Below are 22662 nucleotides of genomic sequence, written 5' to 3'. Positions count from 1 at the left end.
GTTAACCCCCGCCAGTTTTTCCTCGGCCACTCATTCTGCCAATCTTGAGAAAAATTAAAGAATTTTTCCCGTCCACTCATTTTCACTCTAGTTGTACGAGGAAGAAAAAAAGAATAACACAGAATAGAGGAGTGTCCCTCTTATAGCAACACTCTATTCACCCATTGGCTGCAGTGTTAGTGGGATTTCGTCCAATAAAATAGGAGGACAATTTTCAAATGGCACTCACAGCATAGAACTGTCTCAGCGGTTCTAAAAATCGCTCAATTGAAACTACAGGCATTATGAAGTTACCGCTAATCCAAAAAGCAATCACACATATCAACATATGAAACAAACATAAAAACCTCGCATTATTTCTATATATACATCATGGTACTTTTTATGAGCAGTATGTATTTTTACTCCTTTATTCAGAAAGCATCCGTTGAACAGCAGCATTACTTGAAATGATAGTCCGGTTAATAACTATTGTATACCACATAACACGATTTCACTGCCAAGATGTATATGATGGGCCAGAAAATGTTCAGATCTATACTGGATGTGGATTTCACACGTGAATACAGGTTTATTTCCACATTAACACCCTTAGGCTACATTAGGTTAAATGATCTAATTACGAAAAACAATTAGTAAAAGCCAACGATCACTGGGAAATGGCAGTTGCTTCTATTATGAGATGCAGCGTATTTAAACGGGGTCTTAGCTAAATGTATGCATGTAATATGTACAGTGGTATGTATATATATACACACACACACATTAGAATATATATTATACAAAGGTTCAGGTGCCTCTCGTCGTATTGCACATAGTGCTGAATCCAAGAGAAAACCGCAGCACAACCTCTGCAGGTCCGAACAACCCGGAAGCACGGCTTTTCAAAGCTCCGTTGGATTCACTTGAGGTTCGGTTACATTGTTAAATTGACCTGTATTACGGCGACTGTCAAATGAAGGCCGCACTTTCATAACATTTTGGACGAAAGCATGTACGCACGCACACATAATGGACTAAAGTTCAACTCAATTAAAATGATTTTTGCCTCCCGTGACAGTGTGGGTGGCTCTTAAAAGAGCCTTTGGGTTAAGATCCGTTGCACGTCAGTTTACTTTGAGCTGGTATACTTTGTGACGGCCTTGGTGCCCTCAGACACTGCGTGTTTGGCCAACTCTCCTGGCAACAGAAGGCGCACAGCGGTCTGAATCTCCCTTGAAGTGATGGTAGAACGCTTGTTGTAGTGAGCCAGACGGGAAGATTCACCAGCAATACGCTCAAAAATATCATTAACGAAGGAGTTCATGATACCCATTGCTTTCGAAGAAATGCCAGTATCAGGATGCACTTGCTTCAAGACCTTGTATACGTAGATAGCGTAGCTCTCCTTCCTTGACTTTCTGCGCTTCTTTCCTCCCTTCGCAGCGGTCTTGGTGACAGCTTTCTTAGAGCCCTTTTTGGGCGCGGATTTCGCTGGCTCAGGCATTCTGGCAAATTCAAAAACCAAGTGATACTGGCTAATCGTTTCTCCTTCTATATAAACGGTCCGTATGCAAATATTCAGACCCGGTTTAAGATGACGTCAGACAATTCTCATTGGAGGCCGCTAGTATGCCAGCGTTTGTTGGCTGATTATTCAAATTCTATTGGCTGAATTTCGCGGGCTTCAAAACCATTGAGCAAATTTTAGACAAAGGATTTTTTTTACGTCTCCCGCATTTTTCTCGTAATCGCACAGAGAAGCAGGAATTCCTTGAGCAAATCCGTGGCAATCGGATAGGCTACATTCTATTATAAATCTATTATATCTCCATTTAAACACATATCATTTGCCTCAAACGTTGTCTGAAGAAATAAAAGATTCTGAGCCCACCCACATTCCCATTAAAACAACATTTTTAATTACATACTTGACATTGTTTCAAAAATGAGATGACTGTTGCGTTTGAAGAATAATTTTTTTTCCAACGTGGATATAAGTATCATAGTATCTTCTGTCTCATTGGGTCTACATTGGGTATTTAGAGGTTTTTTCCTACATGTCTGTAGCTTCACAATGGTATCTATGAGGCATAACAAGATACAGGCTGTTCATCATAAACAAGTCCAGTTTATTTTATCCTCTTATTTGGAAGTGAAACCAAATATTAAAACGGAAATGCAAATGTAATGTAATGTAATGTAAAAATAAAAACAATTCCTTTTCAGCTTGGAGAATTGAACTACTGTACTTCAATGAGAGTACCGGATATGACAGAGGAGGGCAATGTCGCTAATGTGGAAAAAGAAGATGGTTTTTATATTATTTTTATATTATTGCTTTAGATCAGAAAAAAGCTTTTGATTATGTCTCAAGGGAATATTTATTTGAAGTTCTGAAAAAATATGGATTTCCGCAAAACTTTATTAAAATGATTAGGTGTCTTTATGCAAAATTCTTAGTCCAAGTGAATGTAAATGGTCAACTGACAGAATGTTTTGAAGTTCATAGAGGGGTGAAGCAAGGATGTCCACTAAGTGCTGCTCTATATGTGATTTCAATCAGCCCTTTGGTTAAAATAATTCAAAACGAGATTAGAAGGGATAAAGGTTGGGGATGAGAGAGTTATCATTTCAGCATATGCTGATGATATTACAGTGTTTGTAAAATCACAAACAGAATTGAATATTATATATGAGCATTTTAAAATTTACAAAAAATATCCAGAGCAATTTTAAACCATCATAAATCAGAAGCTGTCTGGATTGGTAATTTAAGTAAACAGTTCCCTATACACATAGATGTAAAAGAACAAATTCAGGTATTAGGTATCTATACTAGTAATACTGATTGTTGTGAATCAAATTGGCAAAAAAAGAAAGAAAAAGAAGCCAAAGATGAAGTTCTAAAGTGGTCTGGTAGAAACACAAGCTTTAGGTCTAGAATAGGTATATGTAATTTGTTAATCATGTCAAAAATTATGTTTTTAAGTTCAGTGTTTCCACCAACAGAAAAATATATAACTAAGATAAGTAAAGAGTGTTGTAAATTAATATGGGGAACGAATAGATAAGTATAAGTTACTCAGAGATGTTAGGTTCTGAGTAAGGACCCACACGCAGACCAGGGAAATCCAAAAAACGTTGTCTTTATTCAGTCCGAGGTTCGAAGCCAGGTAATCAGAGAGGACGGTGCCGAATCGAGTTTCCAAAAGAATAGTGAAAAGACAGGCAAAAAATCAAAACCAGGAGATCAGAATGGCGAAGGTACAAAGGGACAGGCAAAAGAGAAGTCAAGGCAAAGCGAAGGTCGAACCAGAAGCAAACAAAACCAAAAGGGGCAGGCAAACTCGAAGTCGGGCAAAGGGGTGTCACAGGAATCTCAATAGACAAAGGCTTACAAATAATCGGCACAATGAATATGATCAACGTTCTGACTCAGAGCTGGTGGAAAAGACTGGCATTTATACACAGGGGAAGGTAACAATCAAGGAGGGGTTAAGTGAGTGAGGGAGGAGTAACAAACAACATCCAGGTGAAGAACATTAGGAAAACTAATTCAATGACAGGGGACTGACAAAACGCGGACTGGAATCACATAGACAACAATGATAATAGACGTGCAGAGAGAGAGAGGTGCAGTTAGAGCAAGAGACAGGTGCAGGCAATTGCAGAACTCAGCGTTAGAGCAGGCTAGAAAGAAAAGGGGCGGAGCTACAGCGCAGCATGGAAGGGGAGACTGGTTAATGTATTAGTATAGTGATCTAAACTACCAAAAACCCAAAACTAGTGTGTGTTAGTCCATTAGTAATATTCACATGTTAGTATATTAGTGAGGTTAGTACTTTACAATCTATAAGTTAGTAGGGATTAGTAGAAATTAGTAAAACTAGAAATAAGCAGGAAGTAAGGCGAGGCTGGAAAGAAGGGGGGAAACCACGAAAACCCGGAACCACCCGAATAGTGAAATCACACAAGTACAGGGGAGTGAAGCAGCTCAGGGAACACAGACACAGAGACAGTACTGGGGAGACAAGTGACCGGAAATACAGACTACAACAAGAGAGAATTGTTATTTAAACCCAGAAAATTAGGAGGTTTGGGAGCAATAGATGTAAGTATCAAATTACAAGAGATACATGAATTATTTTTAATACAAACAATCTACATCCCTTGTCTATGATTACACAGCACAGTTAAACTTCTGAGACATATCATTCACTAGCAATCTGACTGAAAGTACAGAGAGTGAAATGTTACATTTAACCCAGAGGTTGGGGTAAAAACTAATGCGGCGTGAGGTACACCTAACAGTCTTAATAGCTTTAAAAAACACAAGGTAAGGCAGTTCAATACAATTCCATGTTGTATGATAGAATTAGTCTTTAATTTACTTTTTTGTATATGTTTTGTGGGCAGCACGGTGGTGCAGTGGGCAGCACTGTCGCCTCACAGGAAGAAGGTCCCAAGTTCAAATCCGGCCTGGGCCTTTCTGTGTGGAGTTTGCATGTTCTCCCCATTTCTGTGTGGGTTTTCTCCCACAGTCCATGCAGGTAGGCTATTGGGAGTAATAATGCGGGTCGGCTAATAGGAGACTCTACATTGCCCTTTGGTATGAATGGAGAGTGAATGGTATGTGTGCCCTGTGATAGATTGGCAGCCTGCCCAAGGTGTATTTCTGCCTCTCACCCAATGCACGCTTGGATAGGCTCCTGCACCCCCTGCGACCCTGCTCAGGATAAGCAGGGGTGCAGGGGGAATGATGGATTACATGTTTTTTTTTGGTCTACATATGTTGGTTAAAATATATCACAAGACTGTAGATCTCTGATTCCCATCTAATGTCTATTTGATCTAAACAGCTATAACAGTCAAAGTCACATGTCAGCACGTTGCCTAATGTTAAATTTGAGTTAAATGTACAAAGATCCAGTCTGAGTTGAACTGACAACAGGCTAACAACCCCGCACAGTTCAACCTCACAGCGAGGGTGCCTGCACTTTTGTCTGGCTAGCAATCCCAGCAAGCTAGTACGCAACATCAGAACTACGCAATCTGTTGGTCACTAAATTCACGATTACATACATTTGTGCGCTTTTAACCTGAAATATGTCACTCAAACTCGATGCCTATCTACCCAAAAAGTCTGTGTTACATTTTTACCCCGCGTTAGGTTAAGCCCCTCTCTTCCTTGCTACAAGGAAACGACCATTCTGACCTTTATTGTGAGAAGAATGACTAGATTCCGAGAAGGGGTGAAGGAGGACAGTAATTCTGTGTGTTTGAGTTTTGAAGGGGAATTGTCAGAAGGAGTATACCTTGATTATGTGTGTTACAGTGTGAGGCCATACGAGAGAGCTCCTCTCAGATGTTTCTGCTGCCAAGAATATGGACATGTTGCTGCAGTATGTAGAGGAGTCAGAAGATGTGGGAGGTGTGGGAAGGACAACTGCAATGTGAAGGCGTGTAAAATTGAGAAAGAGCAAGCAAAGTGCCTGCACTGCGAGGGAAATCATGATACAGGGTCAGCACAGTGTCCAAAAAGAATTAAGGAAAGGAAAGTGAATAAGATGAGGGAAGAAGAGGGATTGTCGTACGCCGAAGCTGCTAAGAGAATGGAGAGAAACGAGGAGATGGTGGCAATGCAAAAAGAATCGGAGCAGGAAAGGAATGGAGCTGATCAGAATATCTGCATGGAAAATAAAAGATCTTTGGCATTCATTGCAATGGTCATAAATTGTGCTGCTGAAATACAGGGGAAGTCGGAAAGAATCAAGATGGTGCTGGACGCTGCCAGGAGATAGTTGAACATTGTACACATATCTGGAGATGATCTAGATGTTACACTGCGGGAAGGATTTGCATCAACTCAGGCAATTGGGTCTGGGTTATAGAATGGGAAATGTAGTGCCTTTTGCGCAAGGTACTTAACCTGAATTGCTCCAGCCAATATCTAGCTTTAAATAGAAATATGTATTGTATGTAAGATCTTCAGATTTCTCCAAATAAGAGCATCTGCTAAATGTTTAAAATGTAAAAGTAAAGGATAACCCTTGTGAAACATACCCACAAAGGCCAGTGAAGGGAGGATTACTGTCTGCAGTGCAAACTTGTGCTGTGTTTCAGTAATATTCCCACTGGCCAATGTGATTGCACTAAGTTTTTACTTTGTACCTAGCGAACTAGCTGTCTGCACTTCTTTAGAGGGGCCCAGATAGCTCAGTCAGTACTGAGTGTCAGACTTTTTGTGGTTCCAGAGTTCAAGTCCCTGTTTGGGAAGGGTGTTTTACATACATCAAATGGTGTAAATAGCATGTGTTTCAAATCATGAAGCTTCATGTGTACATTTCGATGAAATGTCTCAGATTAGGAATGATTTAGGGTGGCAGTGGTCCCAGATAGACAGATGTGACAGATGACAGATACCTGTGAATGGCACCCATCAAAAAAGACATTACCTGGAGAAACATGCAGTGAAGGCTTCAGGGGTATGTTCCAACTACTTATTTTCTCACCTTGCTTCCTTGCCTAGCACCTAGCACCACCCATTGAAGGATGTAAGGAAAGGAAATGTGTCTGAGGTAATTGGAACATCTTTGCTCTTCCAGGCATCAGTTTGAAGCCACGTCAATACCAGCCATGGAAGATGGGGAGAGGTGGATCCACAGGTAGATTATTACATGTCACTTTTTCATGTCATGAAAAAATACTTCCGCAAAAGGACGCACTTTTGTTTCCTTGCTCAGTAATTCTTTGGGAGTCTCCGAGCTCCTGACTCCTTGATGGAGCATTTAACAGGTTGGAATATCCTCAAAGATGTATTCCAAACACTTATTTAAAAAAATAAGGGGTTGGAATACACCCCAGGTGTGGTCATGTGATGAAGTCTTCAGGTACAGTCACACAGGGTGAAGCGTTCAGGTGTGGGCAAACGAGGTTAAGTCTCCAGGTGTGGTCACACAAGTTGAAGGCTTCAGGTGTGGTATGAACTGCACTTGGAGAACTGGTAGAACAACTCTGGTAGAAAAATGGTTTGTTTTTGTTCCTTTTCAATTTGAGAGGCGTGTGTTATTCTCTGTCTGAAAGATGTTTGTTCTCCACAGTGTAAAAATTGCGATGACTCTTTGTAGTTTGCCAAAGGGTTGAGCTGAACACATTCCATTGGTATAAATATAACAGTAGACGTTGGTGCAACTAGTTATTAAGTGTAAGGGGACAATTACTTTTTCACATAGTGATGTTATGGGCCTTTGGTTACGTTTTTCATTAAATAAATGAAATAGTATAGTACAAAAATAGTTGGTGTTTACTCTATTTCACTTAGTCTAATATCAGTGAATCAGGAAGGGGGAAAAACATAAACATTAAAAGAAAATATTAAGCATAACTGGAGCTATGGGAAGCAAGTCACAGATAAAAATGTAAAGCTGAACTATGTAGCAAGACTGTTAATGACTTGAAGAGATCAGGTTATAGCACGGAGTAGACACAAGGTCCAAAAGATCAGAGCAAGATCCACAGAGCTTTTTTCTTGAAGTTTAATGGGAGGTAGATGAAGACAGTCAATGCAGACAGGAGGTTTTGCTTTTTAAAAGTTTATTTCCAAATGTTTATACAGTTTTCAGAGTTCATTTCTTACATCGGTGATAGTCAATTATTGAGCATATTATTAAAAATATCTTAACCCGTTTAAAACAGTAAATTAGAAGAATTTAATCACTAGAAAACAGTAACAATTATTACAAATCAGCAGAAATGATAATTTCTCATTGTCTGCATTTTGTTGAGAGTAACATGAGGGTTTGTGTGCAGTGAATGAAGGTGCTGATTCCTTGTACCCTTTGGTTTGAATCTGAATCAGCTGATTGTGTTAAATATTAACAGTTTGCATGATTTGTGTTTTCAGTCTGCATGGGGACCTTCAATTTTATGGAAAACATCAGTATCTTGTATTTGAAGGGTTACTACAAATGTCATTCCAGTTCACTTCTAAATAAAAATGCCAAACGACCTCAAGTTTATATCCATTTCAACGAAGGATCACTTTCTGAGTGGGAACATTGTTTATTAGCCTCACTGACTATTTGAGCTGCTGTCTAGGTCAGATGGATCAGTCAGTCAAAACAAAAACTTTTTAAAAAGTCACGTATACTTTTTGATAATATACATTACATTACAGGCATTTAGCAGACGCTCTTATTCAGAGCGACTTACACAACTTTTACATAGCATTTTTACATTGTATCCATTTATACAGCTGGATATATACTGAAGCAATTTCAGTTAAGTACCTTGCTCAAGGGTACAACGGCAGTGTCCTACCCGGGAATCGAACCTGCGAGACCTTCCGGTTACAAGCCCAGTACCTTACCCACTGTGCTACACTCCGTCTCAAATGTATCAAAAAATTGTACAGATATTTCAGTTTCAAAACTGGAGTCAAGGTTCATTGGGGTTCAATCCATCATGGCCATTTCAATTCAGTCAAGTAAGGACACTATGCTAAAATGGATCGAATGGATTGTTAAATGCCCATGATGATTTTCTGTGAGGCATGTCACAAATTGGCCCATTAGGACCATTAAAAAAATACTCTGGGCCTCATGAGTGAGTAGTTGAGGAAGCCTGGAATAAAGAGAAATGCCCCATCTCCTCAGCTGTGGAGGGGAGACATATAGCCCTGTTAGTCTCATATTGAGACATATTACCTCAGGACGCCTGGCCCCTCCCCCTCTTCGCACTTGCGCTTCCCAGTCACGTCTCCTGTCTGTCTTGGCTCCACAACGGTGGAATGACCTTCCCGTGGAAGTCCGAACAGCTGAGACCCTGACCACCTTCAAACGACAGCTGAAGACTCACCTGTTCAGGCTACACCTCTCCCCATCCCTCCCTACCTCCCTGTAGTCTCTAATTGACTATGTAATCTGAGGGTTGTAGCTAGGTAAGCCGTTTATCTTAGTTGACTTAGTTGAGTAGGCACTAGTGCAATAACTATTGCTTGTTTTATTTGCATAGACTGCTTTGTTGCTGTTTTTTGTTGTGTTAATCAGATTAACCTACAGGGTCCAAATTAAACTGCACTTGGAACTGTACTTCCGTCTAGGCTTTTCGACACACTTGTTCCTGGTTATGGTTATATACTTTGTTGTACGTCGCTCTGGATAAGAGCGTCTGCCAAATGCCTGTAATGTAATGTAACATATAAACATTCACAGTAAGTCATGATCAAAGAAAGGTTTAGTGAAGAACAAAAAAGCTTAAGTTCACATCCATCAGCTGGAGTGGGGTTTAGGTCCGGCTCACAGCGCACAGCAGATGGGGGGAAGGGCTGAGGGTGAACCCCACAGTCGGCGTCAGGTCCAGCTCATCCTCCGACACCCTTGGCGGTGGTGTGAAGCGGAACCTCTGCAGTAGGAAGGTGAAGAAGAGGAAGAGCTCCATCCTGGCCAGACTCTCTCCCAGACAGGCCCGTCGCCCTGCGAGGAAGAGATAATCACAGCACATAAATAGAGCTACAGGAGAGAGATAATCACAGCACCTAAATACAGCTACAGGAGAGAGAGAGATAATCACGGCACCTAAATACAGCTACAGGAGAGAGATAATCATAGTACCTAAATACAGCTAAGAGAGAGAGAGAGAGAGAGAGAGATAATAACAGCACATAAATACAGCTATAGGAGAGAGAGAGATAATCACAGCACCTAAATACAGCTATAGGAGAGAGAGTGATAATTACAGCACCTAAATGCAGCTATAGGAGAGAGAGAGATAATCACAGCACCTAAATACAGCTACAGGAGAGAGAGAGATAATCACAGCACCTAAATACAGCCACAGGAGAGAGATAATCACAGCACCTAAATACAGCTACAGGAGAGAGAGAGATAATCACAGCACCTAAATACAGCCACAGGAGAGAGATAATCACAGCACCTAAATACAGCTACAGGAGAGAGAGAGATAATCACAGCACCTAAATACAGCCACAGGAGAGAGATAATCACAGCACCTAAATACAGCCACAGGAGAGAGATAATTACAGCACATAAATGCAGCCACAGGAGAGAGATAATCACAGCACATAAATGCAGCTACAGGAGAGAGATAATCACAGCACATAAATGCAGCAGTCTTTTTAAAAAGGGGGACCTGGCTGAAAACGTTTGGGAACCACTGAGATACAAAGCATTGTTACTGAAAGCCTTTAATACAACAAGAGAGTAATAAATAAAGACATTTTAAATAGTACTGAAATTATCCCAGTGTCTTTGTGCAATTGCCAGTGACTGATAATCCCAGTGGTTTTACACAAGTGAAATGGAGATCTCGGTACCTTTTTCTAATCACAGAGGCGATATAGTTAATCCGAGAATCTACTGTATATTGTACTCAAAAGAGGCAATACCAGAACCTTAAAAAACTATTTTTCACAGGGCATAGATACAGGGGAGAGAATATCTCAAGGGTAGAAAGACAATTGATTTGAATAATCCCAGTGTCTTCATGCAACTGCAGATGACTGATAATCCCAGTGGTGTTATTTACCTAAAAGGGGGAAGAGAATCTCAGTACCAGAACTGACAGAGATAATGACAATGTAATCTATATTGTTCTACAGGTACAGGCGAACAGGAGTCCCTGAACCTTTTTATACAAGTAATAATCAGTGCCTTTATGAAACTGCAATACAGAAATAACAGTCCCTTTCTGCAACAACAGGGCGGAGAGACGGTAACAGTCCCCAGTGCTTTTTCCCACCAGAAGGAGAGCGTACAGACCGCAAGCTTTCATTCAGGTTCTGTGTACCTCTGCTGACCCCTGGAAAAACCGGAAAGTCTACAGACTACTCTTAATACAAGCTCCTCTGACTGAAAACAGCAACCTGTGGATCAGGAAGCTTACGTGTCATATCTGCTGCATTCTTGCATTGGTTCAGAGAGCTTTGCTTTGCCATGCGCTGCGCTGTGCTGTACCTGCAGAGAAGGGCATGAAGGCGTCTCTCTTGATGAAGCAGCCCTTCTCATCCAGGAAGTGGCCGGGGTTGAAGCTGTGGGGGGTCTCCCACTCCTCCTCATCCTGCAGCACCGACGTCAGGAGTGGGATCACTGTAGTTCCCTGCAACACACACATACACACACCATAATCACACATACACACACACACAGCTACACTACATTTCCAAAAGTATGTGGACACTCCTTCTAATGTGTGGTTTTGGCTATTTCAGCCACACCCATTGCTAATGGGGTGCACAAAATCAAGCATACAGCCATGCAATCTCCATTGATAAACATTGGCAATAGAATGGGTTGTACTGAAGAGCTCAGTGGCTTTCAATGTGGCACTGTCATAGGATGCCACTTTTCCAACAAGTTCCAACAAAATTTCTTCCCTGCTAAGTCAACTGTAAGCTGTTATTGTGAAGTAGAAATGTTTAGGAGCAACAGCTCAGCCATGAAGTGGTTGCCACACAAGTTCACAGAACAGGACCGGCGAGTGCTGAAGCGTGTAGCGTGTAAAAATAATCTGTCCTCCATTGCAACACTCACTACGCAAGAGTTCCAAACAACCTCTGGAAGCAACATCAGCACAAAAACTGTTTGTCAAGAGCTTCATGAAAAGTGTTTCCATGGCTGAGCAGCCATACACAAGCGTAAGATCACCATGTGCAATCACAATCAACGGCTGGAGGGGTGCAAAGCACACTGCCATTGGACTCTGGAGCAGTGGACACGCGTTCTCTGCAGCGAGGAATCACGCTTCACTATCTGGGTCTGGCAGAATGCATAGTGCCAACTGTACTGGCCCGAATAATGCCAACTGTAAAGTTTGGTGGAGGAGAAATATTGGTTTGGGGCTGTTTTTCATGGTATGGGTTAGGCTACCTTGATTCCAGTGAAGATTACATTTTCAGCTTTATTTGGATAGAACAGTGTAGAGAGACAGGAAGAATTAGGAGGAGAGAGAGGGAGAGACATGCGACAAAGGTCAGCGGTCGGATTCGAACCACCGACGTCGGGGCTTGCATTGAGCATGAGGATAGCGCTCAACGGACTGCGCCACTACAGGCCCCAGCAAAGATAAATCTTAATGCTACAGCATACATTGGCATTCTAGAGAACTGTGCACTTCCAATTTTGTGGCAACAGTTTGGGACAGACCCTTTCCTGTCTCAGTATGACAATACCCCTGTGCTCAGAGAGGGGTCCATACAGAAATGGTTTGTTGAATTTGGTGTGAAAGAACTTGACTGGCCTGCACAGTGCCCTGACCTCTAGCCCATCAAACACCTTTTTGATGCACTGGAATGCCTACAGTGAGCCAGGCCTTACGCCCAACATAAGTGCCCAGCCTCACTACTGCTGTTGTGGCTGAATGGAAGCAAATCCCCACAGCCATGCTCCAAAATATATAACAGCAAAGGAGGGTCCAACTCCATATCAATACCTATGGTTTTGGAATGTGATGTTCAACAAATACATATGGGTGTAATGTTCAAGTGTCCACATACACTACATTTCCCAAAGTATCTGTACATATTCCTGCTATTCCAGCTAGTAGAGGCAGAGACCCTCAGGGTGTTCAAGCCTACGTTGGACACTGATGAATGCTGTCTAGCCCAGGGATCTCCAGTCTTATCGGAAAGGGTCGATGTGGGTGCAGGTTTTTGCTTTAGCCCTGAACTACCACATCTGATTCAAGGAATTAATATAATAAATATGTTAAGAAATTAATATATGGTCTATAATTAACATAATCAACATAAATGTACATAATGGAACCTTGCAACCTTTCTTTAAACCAGAAGGAAGAGGAAGAGAAGAAAGGAAAGTAGAGAACTGAGGTGCAAGAAAAAAGAGAGGAGAGAGGGACAGATAGAAGAATTAGGATCAGGAGAGGTGGTAGAACCTTCTTGATGACGTATCCCTGGAAGGTGACGTCACAGCTGGTGGTGTGGGGAAGGCTCATGGGTACAATGTTAGCCAGTCTCTGGATCTCGTGGATCACAGCGTCTGTGTAGGGCAGGTTCCTCCGGTCCTCCACCCGGGGTTCCCGGTCCCCAATGACCCGGCTCAACTCCTCCTGAACCTGGTCTGCACCCCGAGAGAGAGAGAGAGAGAGAGAGAGAGAGAGAAAGGTATACATTTTTTCAACAACAATCCAGGCACAACACTGATACTGTAATGACTCTGTGTGTGTGTGTATGTGTATGTCCTCACCCTGTATGTGGGGGTACTTGGCCATCAGCAGCAGACCCCATCTCAGGGTGGTTCCAGTGGTATCTGTCCCTGCTCCGAACAAGTTGCTGACAGTATAGTGCAGGTTGTTGTTATGGAAGTAGGAACCCAGCTGGTCTGACTCCTGATAGGGAACAGGTGCAGAACATGAACAATTAAATAAATAATGCATTAGTTGCAAGCAATTTATGAAATATGTTAAATATTTGTTTGTCACTTCTCAGAATGCCTAGCAGGCTTTTGCAAACACAGAAAAACTTGAACTGGCCAACATTACTCGGAAAAACTATTCAATAAATATATTGAAAAAAGGCTACCCTCAAATTTAAATTCAGACACTGTCATAACATTTCGTTTCAGATTTTAAACAGTAATTTCTGCACTTACACATCAGGCATTTGGCAGACATTCTTATCCAGAGCGACTTACACAACTTAGTCCTTACATACATCCTCAGAGTTACAAGCCCAGTTCTCTTACCACTATATGCTACACAGCCATTTTAATTCCCGCCATGAAATGCAGCCTAATATCCGAGATTGTTTTACCTGCTTGGCTCCTCGATTGCAGAACTCCCTTCTCATCACTTTATCAGAGATGCCGAAACTATGGCTATTTTTAAAACCATATTTCACGTAGAACGATCACCCAATGGACGTAAACAAATGCAGTGTATCGCCTCTTCTGGTTTCACATAGCTTCAATTGTGAAAATGGTGCCATCAACACCAATGTGCTCCTTCTTTAAAGTACTGCAGAGCTCGTCGTGGATATATTCCTGACACACCCGCGTGCGCGCGCGCACACACACACACAAACGCTTATATAAAGAATATACTTTAAGTTACCGCTGCAACAGTAGATTTTGACTTTTCTCAATCACAAATTCTGAATGCGATAACTGTGGAAATCGCTCTGGATGAGAGTCTCTGCTGAGTGAATCTACTGTAATGCAATTAAGGCTTGTGGTTAAGAACGACGCAGAGTATGGTTCAGTTGAGTCCCGTTCCGGTTCTCCCTCTCCATACCTCCTGCTGCCGAACCAGGAAGGAGTCCACAAATCCCCTGAGGTCCTGGGAGTTGAGTGTGTTCTTCAGTCCCTTCACCAACCCCGTAATCTCATCAATGTTCTTTTCGAAGTTCTTCAAAATCTGGGTCCGATTTACCAGCCACCAGCCACAGCACCAGCGCAGCCAGGGGAACATGTTGTACAACTGCAGTAACCAGCCCAAAATTCAAAACAACTCAGGAACAGAAACACAAAACACTTTAACCATTTTTAAAGAACTCTCACCCACCCTCTGTTTCCCTAATCTGAGAAATCGCCAATTGCATCCCTGGAGTCACCTCTCTGTCACCTGCCGTCCATATGAGGGCAGACCTGGGTCGTATACCAGTTAAAAGTACAAACAATGTGCAACACAAAATTCCAGCTTTTAAAACAGACTTCCAGTTGCAACAGAGAATTCCAGAATTATTCAGCATTCATCCTGAAATCATGTTTAACTCCTGGATAATAACAGAACTAAACACAGATGAGCTGCCAGTAAAAGGTTCTTAAAGGTTCTGAACCCTGGCTAGAGCTTATAATGTATTGCCAGCGCAGCCTAACAATGACTAGCTGAAGCCTCTCTTAACTATGACACTAGGTTGACCCGACATTACTTTACTTCTTGCTCAGGAAGAATTACGGAGCTTAAAATTTCTAACTTGATACAGAATTGTGCTAAACAGTACTTGCTCAACAGTACCAGTTACCCGTATTTCAGCTGAACCAAGGAGTCGAATATTTTCATTTGCCCTGTCGACCATTTTTTGAAAGGCGGGGTCAGCGTAGTCAAAGCGGCAGCCATACATGATGGCGCTGATTATGTTGGAGACGGAGTAATTGACTGGCTGAGTGGTGTTGAACGGCTTGCCTAAAGACCAAATAAGAATAAATAAAACCATTTTTTTCTATCCCCCTTTTTTATGGAAATAAAAAACATTCCTCCAATTTAACTCAACAACCTCTCCAACAAACTTAAAAATAACTGCACACAGGTAAGCTCTTGGACAGTGGATTCTAAACTCTGTGTCACTGTTTTCATGCTGCTTCTTGTTACAACCAATACCGGCATCAGTTAAGACTGAAAACATGCATTTTAAGTTGCACTATATATTTCCCTTAATTTTAAACACTGCAGACTTTGCTTGTAACCATTTGCTTTGACTCAGAACACTTTATTTTCCACAAATGGTTTAGTTTTATAGACCAGGTGTTCACTCTTTTAACGATTATTCATACAAGTCATTCACATGGTCATTCACCCCAATCCTACGCATCGCTAGACTATACACTACCTTAAAATTTTCGAACTTGATAAATACTGTAGCACTGACCACAAAAAATAGCTAGATGTGACGTGTTGCAACTAAGACATTCGCTGGATAAAAACGATTTTTATCCGCATATCTAACCTCAGTTACTGGTTTTGTTAATCAACGGTTATAACCTGTTGCTATGGTTACTCTAAGACGGCCAGCCGCCTAGCAGCGCGATTTCCTTCTAACTAATGTTATAGAGAGAGCTGCTCGCTGGGTGAAAGCGGATAAGCACAGACTGTAGGAGGTTAACAGAATATTAAAAAATAAATGTCTCTCACCCTTAAAATTCTCAAACACCTCGATGAGGTATCGCGATTCCTCGATGATCTTCTCCTCACTCCCCCTCTTGCCCATTCCGAAGTCGCGCAGGTTGGTGAGGGAGAAGCGTCTCATCTCTTTCCAGGAGTTTCCGTTGGAGAACAGCACACCTGGGAGAGAGCAGAACGCCACAAGGGGAATAAACGGAAAGATCTGAATTTAATACATATTTTTTGTATCTTGTGCTAAACAAAAAAAATGACAACTGCAGTTTTGGAATCTGTCCATCTGTAATCATTTGTGCAAACAAATGCAATTGTAGAAGACAGGTCAGCACCTAGAACACTGTTTCTTCCAGCTTTTAGTGATGCTGTGAAAATCAGCACTGAAGTGGTCGGGTGGCAGAACGTTCCCCAACTACTAATTTTAACAGCTGATCCTCCACTGGAATGCCTATCCTTGACTGTCCAATAGCCCACTGCTGTAGTGCTGATTCTGCAACAGCAGGCTGCTAGTGGGCATTTCAGGGCTATTCAAGTGTGTCTGAAAGCATCCGACCAGAGACAGATTATTGGCCCTTTGATCAACAAACAGACAGGACGGGACTGGACTGGACTGCATACCATGCCCTTTAAAAGCATCTGTAAACATGGCTGCAATTTCCCGGTCTCCAAACTCTTCAGCGTAGTTGACCAGCGCCTGTTTGACCGTCTTGTAGCCTGCCAGGACAACCACCTTCTTGGGGCCCAAGTATATGGTGAACACAGATCCATATTTCTTGGACAGCTGTAGAGACAAAAAATAAATTAACAGGATTTGAGCAGCACTTCCTCTGTGACAGTACCTAAGCCACCGTCAATTGTTGCTGTCAATAGTATTGTTTGTCCAATTATTCATAAACGACAAACATGAATATTCACAACATGACTGAAAATTACAGTAATAACTATTATTGATTCTCATGAACTACAAACCCATTTCAAAACTGACTTTTATTTTAAACATTTTGAAGGAACATCAATAGTCAGGACTGTGCTTCAAAAAGTATTAAATGATCTCTTGCTAAATTCTAAGGTGAATGCTCTATACTTGTCCTTTTAGGTTAGAGTGCTGCCGTTGATACCATTATCCATTCTACTAAAATTATTAGACTCAACAGCTGATCATAGCTCTGAACTAGTTCTCTTCTTACCTATTTAACAGAAAATTCCTATTTAACAGCATTGTGTGTGTATTCGTGAACTATTTTCTTCCCCTTTCAGAGGTGTAACATCCTCTGCAGCAACTTCTACTCGTGCTCCTCAAAGACTTCCAGTTCCAGTTTTGTTCATGCTTCATTTAGGTGAAATTATCTGCAAACTTAATGTACATTTTCACTTTGATGCCAGTGACACCCAGCTACATCTCCCCATTGTATCGAGCACAATGATCTGAATTGGCTATTTGACAGAATTTATATTGCATGTCAAAAACTGGAGATCTTAATTTCTCCAGCTTAATTCTGGCCTGGGTTCACGGCACACTCTGTTCCTGTTCAGTCATATCATAACAAAGTCTACTTCAGGAAACTGTGGGATTATCTTTTACCCAAGTCTCTATGTTAATCAACACACAAACATGTTTGTCCAGTCTTGCTTTCTCCAAGAAAAATACCTAAAATAATGTCAAATTTATGCTTTGGACACACTGCAGTTCACTGTTGTGGCCTTCGTTTTGAACTCCTTAAAAAAAAAAAAAACACTTTAGGTATATTGTGAAGCACTAAATGCCTGTAATGTAATGGATTATAGTATCTCCCAAATGCCTAAACACAAATATATGCATTACATTACATTACATTACAGGCATTTGGCAGACGCTCTTATCCAGAGCGACGTACAACAAAGTGTATAACCATAACCAGGAACAAGTATGACAAAACCCCTAGAGAGAAGTGCAGGGAACAACCACATAGTTCAGCTTGGACCCTGAAGGTTAAACTGATTAACACTAACAACGAGAACGGCAACAACGCAGTCTATGGAAAAAATACAAGTAGTCGTTAAGACAGTTAATGCACCTAAGTCACCTACGAAACAGCTGCCTAGTTACAACCCTAAGCTTACAGTCATTTATAGGGGGGTAGGGAGGGATGGGGAGAGGTGCAGCCTGAAGAGGTGAGTCTTCAGTCGTCGTTTGAAATGGGTCAGTGTCTCAGCTGTTCTGACCTCCACAGGGAGGCCATTCCACCATCGTGGGGCCAGAACAGACAGGAGACGTGTTCTGGAAGTGCAGGTGCGAAGAGGGGGAGGTGCTAGGCGTCCTGAGGTAATAATATATCTAACTGTAAAGAATTGTTTTTATTTGTTTTTATTTTTTGTTGTTTGCTTTTTACATTAGAAAGAGCATGCAATATCATGGTGAGACGAAACTAGATCTAAATCTCAGACAATGGAGAAAGAGAAGGGAAAACAAGTACGTGAATAAGGAGAAAAAAAAACTGGCAGGACAAACTGTCCCCAGTTATCACAGGTCAGTGCATCCATCAAAATTAAGCTGTTTCTAAAACAGGTTAAACGCAGTTTAATGGCAGTAGATTAAATGTCATCGACATGCCACAGCTTTTTGTCAGTAAGCAATTTAATCCCTCTGACACTTTTCTGAAAACAAGGCTCACAATAACAGTTTACTTCCAGACCCAGACCGAGTAGTTATTTCTTTACCCTTCTTAGACACCTGGGGCTTGGGGATTACTGAGCTAGTTTGTACTGAGCGGTGCAACTGCACTGAGTAAAACCCGGAACCCTCCCAAATCTGGAACGTGGACTGAAGTAAAGAGAGCTGTTTAAAATTTCTGCAGATTTCAGACAATTTTGAAAGTTTTGTTTTAGTATATGTGTTTTCTTATTACATCTTTTTATTGACGTTATTTTTTATTTTTTCATTATTATTATTATCTTTTTTTCTCAGCATTCTTAGAGGTAGTAATTGTAATAGTGTAATATTCATAATAATAATCATTATATCACTCTTTTTTTTTGTCCTTACCTCACAGAGAGACAGGTGGAGCTGTTTGAGGTCCAGGAGCAGCAGGTTCCCAAGGAGGGGCAGGGGTCTGGGTCCCGGTGGGTCTTTTCCCTGCCCAGGGGTGGAAGACAGCAGGTAGAGCAGAAACAGCACCAGCACCACCCCTAGAAGGGTCAAAAGTGGGGGCATCTGGGGTAAAAGCCCCTCCAACATAGCTCCTTCTGAACTGATCAGCCCCAAGCACAAAATAGATGGACAGGGAGGGCGAGAGTGAAAGTGAGAGGGAGAGGGAGAAAGAGACAAAACAGACAAAATTGCAGTGGTAGCAGAGGTAGTATTTTCTCTAATTTGTCAGAGAACGAGGGAGAAAGAAAGAGTGAAAGGGGGATTTTAATAGCAGCAATAGCAGAGCTTTGCGTTTTCTCCTATTTTTGAGAGATGGGTGGAGGGAGAGAAATAGAATCGACAGCGTCAACACTCCAGAGCAATAACGCCTGTCTCAACAACAAGGATCCTCCTCGTCCTTCGGGGAACTTCAGAGTCTCAGCCAAGGGAAAAAAACACAACTCCCTTGTTTCACAGGCCAGTGGGCAGGGCCAAAGCTGACAAGCTGTCTACCGAACTGCAACCGAACAGATCATAATTAGTGGTGATCCGTTTACCTTAAAAAACTGGTGGTGGGTTGGGCTAAGGTAGTCGAATGTCCCCTAGCTAATCCACAAATCTACAAAACAAGTTTTCACGCCAACATAAACAGTAAACTTCAGGCTTAAATGCTGTCAGTTACATTGCAAACATTATCTTGCAAAACACTGTCATGCATCACGCGCTCGCAACTTCCTATTCCAAATAGTGCATTTGGCATTGAGCAGACGCAATGGAATACATTTTGTTAGATCATTTCAGCGGATAATTTCCCAAGCAAGAAGTGTAATTAGGCAACGGGTATTAGGTCATATTTCACAGAGTGGCAGCATTACTTGATTGAGTAATTCCTAAATTTACATTGTTTAAATAATAAATTCCCTAAGGTGTTCAATTTCAACACTGAAAACCTGCCGTATGAATTATATTACATTTATTTAGCAGACGCTTTTATCCAAAGCGACGTACAAAAGTGTATATCGTGGTCATTGTAACAACTACAAAACACAGATTCAATAAGGTACAATACTCATTTCGTACAGCTATTTAAAGTCAAGAACACAGTTCAGTTCACACACTGAACATTATTCTGACCTAATTTATTCCAAGTCAAACTTGGGGGAAGAACAAGCTACAATATTAGGACAAAAATACAAATTACAAAAAGTTTGCTAATCCAAGTAAGTATACCTTTTTTTTGCATATGCTGCATCTCGTATATTCTGCTGCCACTTTTAAATTTGGTGAGGTAGTAATTGGCTCAACACTTCCACTCGATTTCAACTTCGTTTTAAATAAATCGTGTTTTAGTCAGTTAAAATACTACGCTACCCACAATCCTACAACGAGTTCCACCAATCAGAGACGTCGCCGTTACCACAGAGATGAGAATCACTTTGAAGTCACAGACTACGGCAGGAGTACAGTCAGTACAAGCTGGAAACACGCGAAGAAGTAGTCGACGTCAACTTCTACGTGGTTGTCCAGGCAGGCTACAAGACGGTCAAACAGGCGCTGGTCAAATACGCTAAAGAGTTTGGAGACCGGGAAATTTCACCCATATTTATAGACACTCTGCAAGAGCACGGTATGTAATCCAGTCCAATCCTGTCCATCTGTTGGTTTGGCCATCTACATGTACTCCGAAACCCGTAACAACTTAGAACACTTATCCATTTGGATGTAGCCAGTCTTTGAGTCTTTTCCCCACAGTGATCAAATGGCCAATAGTCTGTCTCTGGTGGGATGCTTTCAGACCCAGCTGAATAGCCCTGAAATGAAAGAGGGGGCTCCAAAGGTATGGAGGAATATTTCAGACAAAATTAAATAAATAAAATAAATACATCATGAAATGTGCGCATAAATAATTAAATGCAGCACAAAATGTGCGTATGTATTTTATTATTGTGACTGCAGTTGGTCCAGGATTGACAGAAACAGAAGGCAAGCTGATGTTGACAGTGCTGGATCCTCCATCTACTCTGGGTTCCCTCTCCCCACTCCAAAAGTCACTGTGCAGAGAGGTGTGGATGGCCATAAATCCCCCTCCTGTGTCCTGGGAGCCATCAGAGGAGGGTCCCATTTTGCCTGCGCACCCATCAGAGATTCTCATCGGGAAAGCAGGGGAGTCCACAGAAGGTTGGGGCCATGTCCTTTGTCTGACTGGAGTGAGAGGCCAGAGTTGACTTTGCCTCCTTGGGTGTGCAGTTCTGTGGGGGGCTGGCATGAGATCCCATGGAACTGTCCCTGGTGGGGGTGGGGGGCTGCATCTTCCCGTGGGAGAGTTGTGCCCACCTAGGGTGTGCACTGCCATTACAAGGTCAATATAGGTTAATAAACGGATAAGCTTGACAATAACGAGGAAATGCTGCTTTCAATAGATAATATGGGCGGCTCTTAAAAGAGCCTTTGGGTAGATGCAAAACGCATTTCTGAAATATAGGTTTACCCACCAAAGCCGTACAGAGTGCGACCCTGACGCTTTAGAGCATAAACCACATCCATAGCGGTGACGGTCTTTCTCTTGGCGTGCTCGGTGTAGGTGACTGCATCGCGAATAACATTCTCCAAAAACACCTTTAGCACTCCTCGGGTCTCTTCGTAGATGAGACCAGAAATACGCTTGACTCCTCCACGGCGAGCCAAACGACGGATAGCTGGCTTAGTGATACCTTGGATATTATCACGAAGAACTTTGCGATGACGCTTGGCGCCTCCTTTCCCAAGACCTTTCCCGCCTTTTCCTCGACCACTCATTTTCTGCACACAAGACGATATAATTTCTGTACGAGAAATAATGATCTCCAGTTGCGTAACAGCGCGTATCTATGTGCGCAAAGACGACCTGATTGAAGCCACGTATCAAGGAGGCGGTGGCTCTAGCTAAAGCCCGCCTCCCACACTCCAAGACTTCCGAGTATTAGAGCATAAAGACTTACTGCACACCGAACTAGTAGTTTGAATAAAAAAGATCTGGAGGCAATATCGTCTGATTCTAAGATTACTAAAACTGGAATGCATACAAATTAATATCACAAAGCTAGGACAGAACACTAGCATCTCACTAGCCATTCTAGTAGTCTGGGTGGACCAAGATTACGTTATTCTACATTTGGAGTGGTTAAGTGAATATTGGTATGAGGCAGGCCGTCCTGCCAAGGCGTAACTGTAACAGTGTTGTGAATTTATTATTAAACAGTATTTTAAGCGATTAAGCTCCCAAAATGTGTACAAATGAAATGTTCCAAAACAAATGAAGAATAATAACCAGTAATTTAAAAATAAATTCCCCAACTGACCCCCCCCCCCCAAATGCTTTATTTCCACATGCGTAACAAAGACAATTATTGGAGGAAATTAAATGTTACAAAATTCACATTATCACTAAAGTAAATTACAAATTCAAAGGTGTCCATTGGGCCTTTTTTCACTACCACTTCAAAGAATGACTGAAATGCATCGAATATTCCTACTGATTTACTGGCTGCCACAAATGCGTGTATTTCAGACCACGGAAATACTAAACTGGGTGGAAGTAAAAAATGTCCATAACAAGAATATTGTAGGTGGTTGCTAAAATAACTATAGATATTCCTTTCGATCATAAGAAAAATGGTTGATTGTATCCATCAAGTTTGTATCCATCAAGTTTATTCCTGGCATATTTC

The 22662-nt window shown here is 41.7% G+C and overlaps 4 protein-coding genes across 5 annotated transcripts in view; 1 reads left to right on the top strand and 3 right to left on the bottom strand.

Annotated features, from left to right (window-relative positions):
- The window catches only part of LOC118219617 (cytochrome P450 2K1-like), a 607214-nt gene that overhangs the window by 83870 nt on the left and 500682 nt on the right, over nt 1–22662 (top strand). The gene's annotated exons all lie outside the window — the stretch shown is intronic.
- LOC118219659 (histone H2B-like) lies at nt 1066–1497 on the bottom strand. Its single transcript, XM_035402998.1, has one exon. It carries the CDS (start codon nt 1484–1486, stop codon nt 1112–1114), a length of 375 nt encoding a protein of 124 aa, XP_035258889.1. The 5' UTR covers nt 1487–1497; the 3' UTR covers nt 1066–1111.
- Nucleotides 9119–19464, bottom strand: LOC118219615 (cytochrome P450 2K1-like). The gene is made up of 9 exons (XM_035402933.1): nt 18872–19464; nt 16468–16630; nt 15865–16014; nt 14978–15138; nt 14248–14433; nt 13203–13344; nt 12892–13076; nt 10956–11097; nt 9119–9455 (listed from the first exon to the last, which is right to left on the bottom strand). Exons 1-9 carry the CDS (start codon nt 19061–19063, stop codon nt 9268–9270), a joined length of 1509 nt encoding a protein of 502 aa, XP_035258824.1. The 5' UTR covers nt 19064–19464; the 3' UTR covers nt 9119–9267.
- On the bottom strand, nt 21100–22253 carry LOC118219665 (histone H4). Its single transcript, XM_035403007.1, has one exon. The coding sequence runs from the start codon at nt 21749–21751 to the stop codon at nt 21440–21442; it is 312 nt and encodes a 103-aa protein (XP_035258898.1). The 5' UTR covers nt 21752–22253; the 3' UTR covers nt 21100–21439.

This window comes from Anguilla anguilla, chromosome 2 (genome assembly GCF_013347855.1).
Source record: "Anguilla anguilla isolate fAngAng1 chromosome 2, fAngAng1.pri, whole genome shotgun sequence".
Taxonomy (NCBI): Eukaryota; Metazoa; Chordata; class Actinopteri; order Anguilliformes; family Anguillidae; genus Anguilla; species Anguilla anguilla.
This window is presented reverse-complemented; position numbering and strand designations above follow the sequence as displayed.

What these genes read in the sequence shown, in the direction of transcription:
- LOC118219659 (XM_035402998.1), bottom strand. Translation starts at nt 1,486, where the DNA reads ATGCCTGAGCCAGCGAAATCCGCGCCCAAAAAGGGCTCTAAGAAAGCT.
- LOC118219615 (XM_035402933.1), bottom strand. Translation starts at nt 19,063, where the DNA reads ATGTTGGAGGGGCTTTTACCCCAGATGCCCCCACTTTTGACCCTTCTA. An exon ending in TCCTGGTTCGGCAGCAGGAG is followed by an intron (nt 13,345 to 14,247) that starts GTATGGAGAGGG and finishes GTTCCCTATCAG; the next exon opens with GAGTCAGACCAGCTGGGTTC. An exon ending in CAAGTACCCCCACATACAGG is followed by an intron (nt 13,077 to 13,202) that starts GTGAGGACATAC and finishes CTCGGGGTGCAG; the next exon opens with ACCAGGTTCAGGAGGAGTTG.
- LOC118219665 (XM_035403007.1), bottom strand. Translation starts at nt 21,751, where the DNA reads ATGAGTGGTCGAGGAAAAGGCGGGAAAGGTCTTGGGAAAGGAGGCGCC.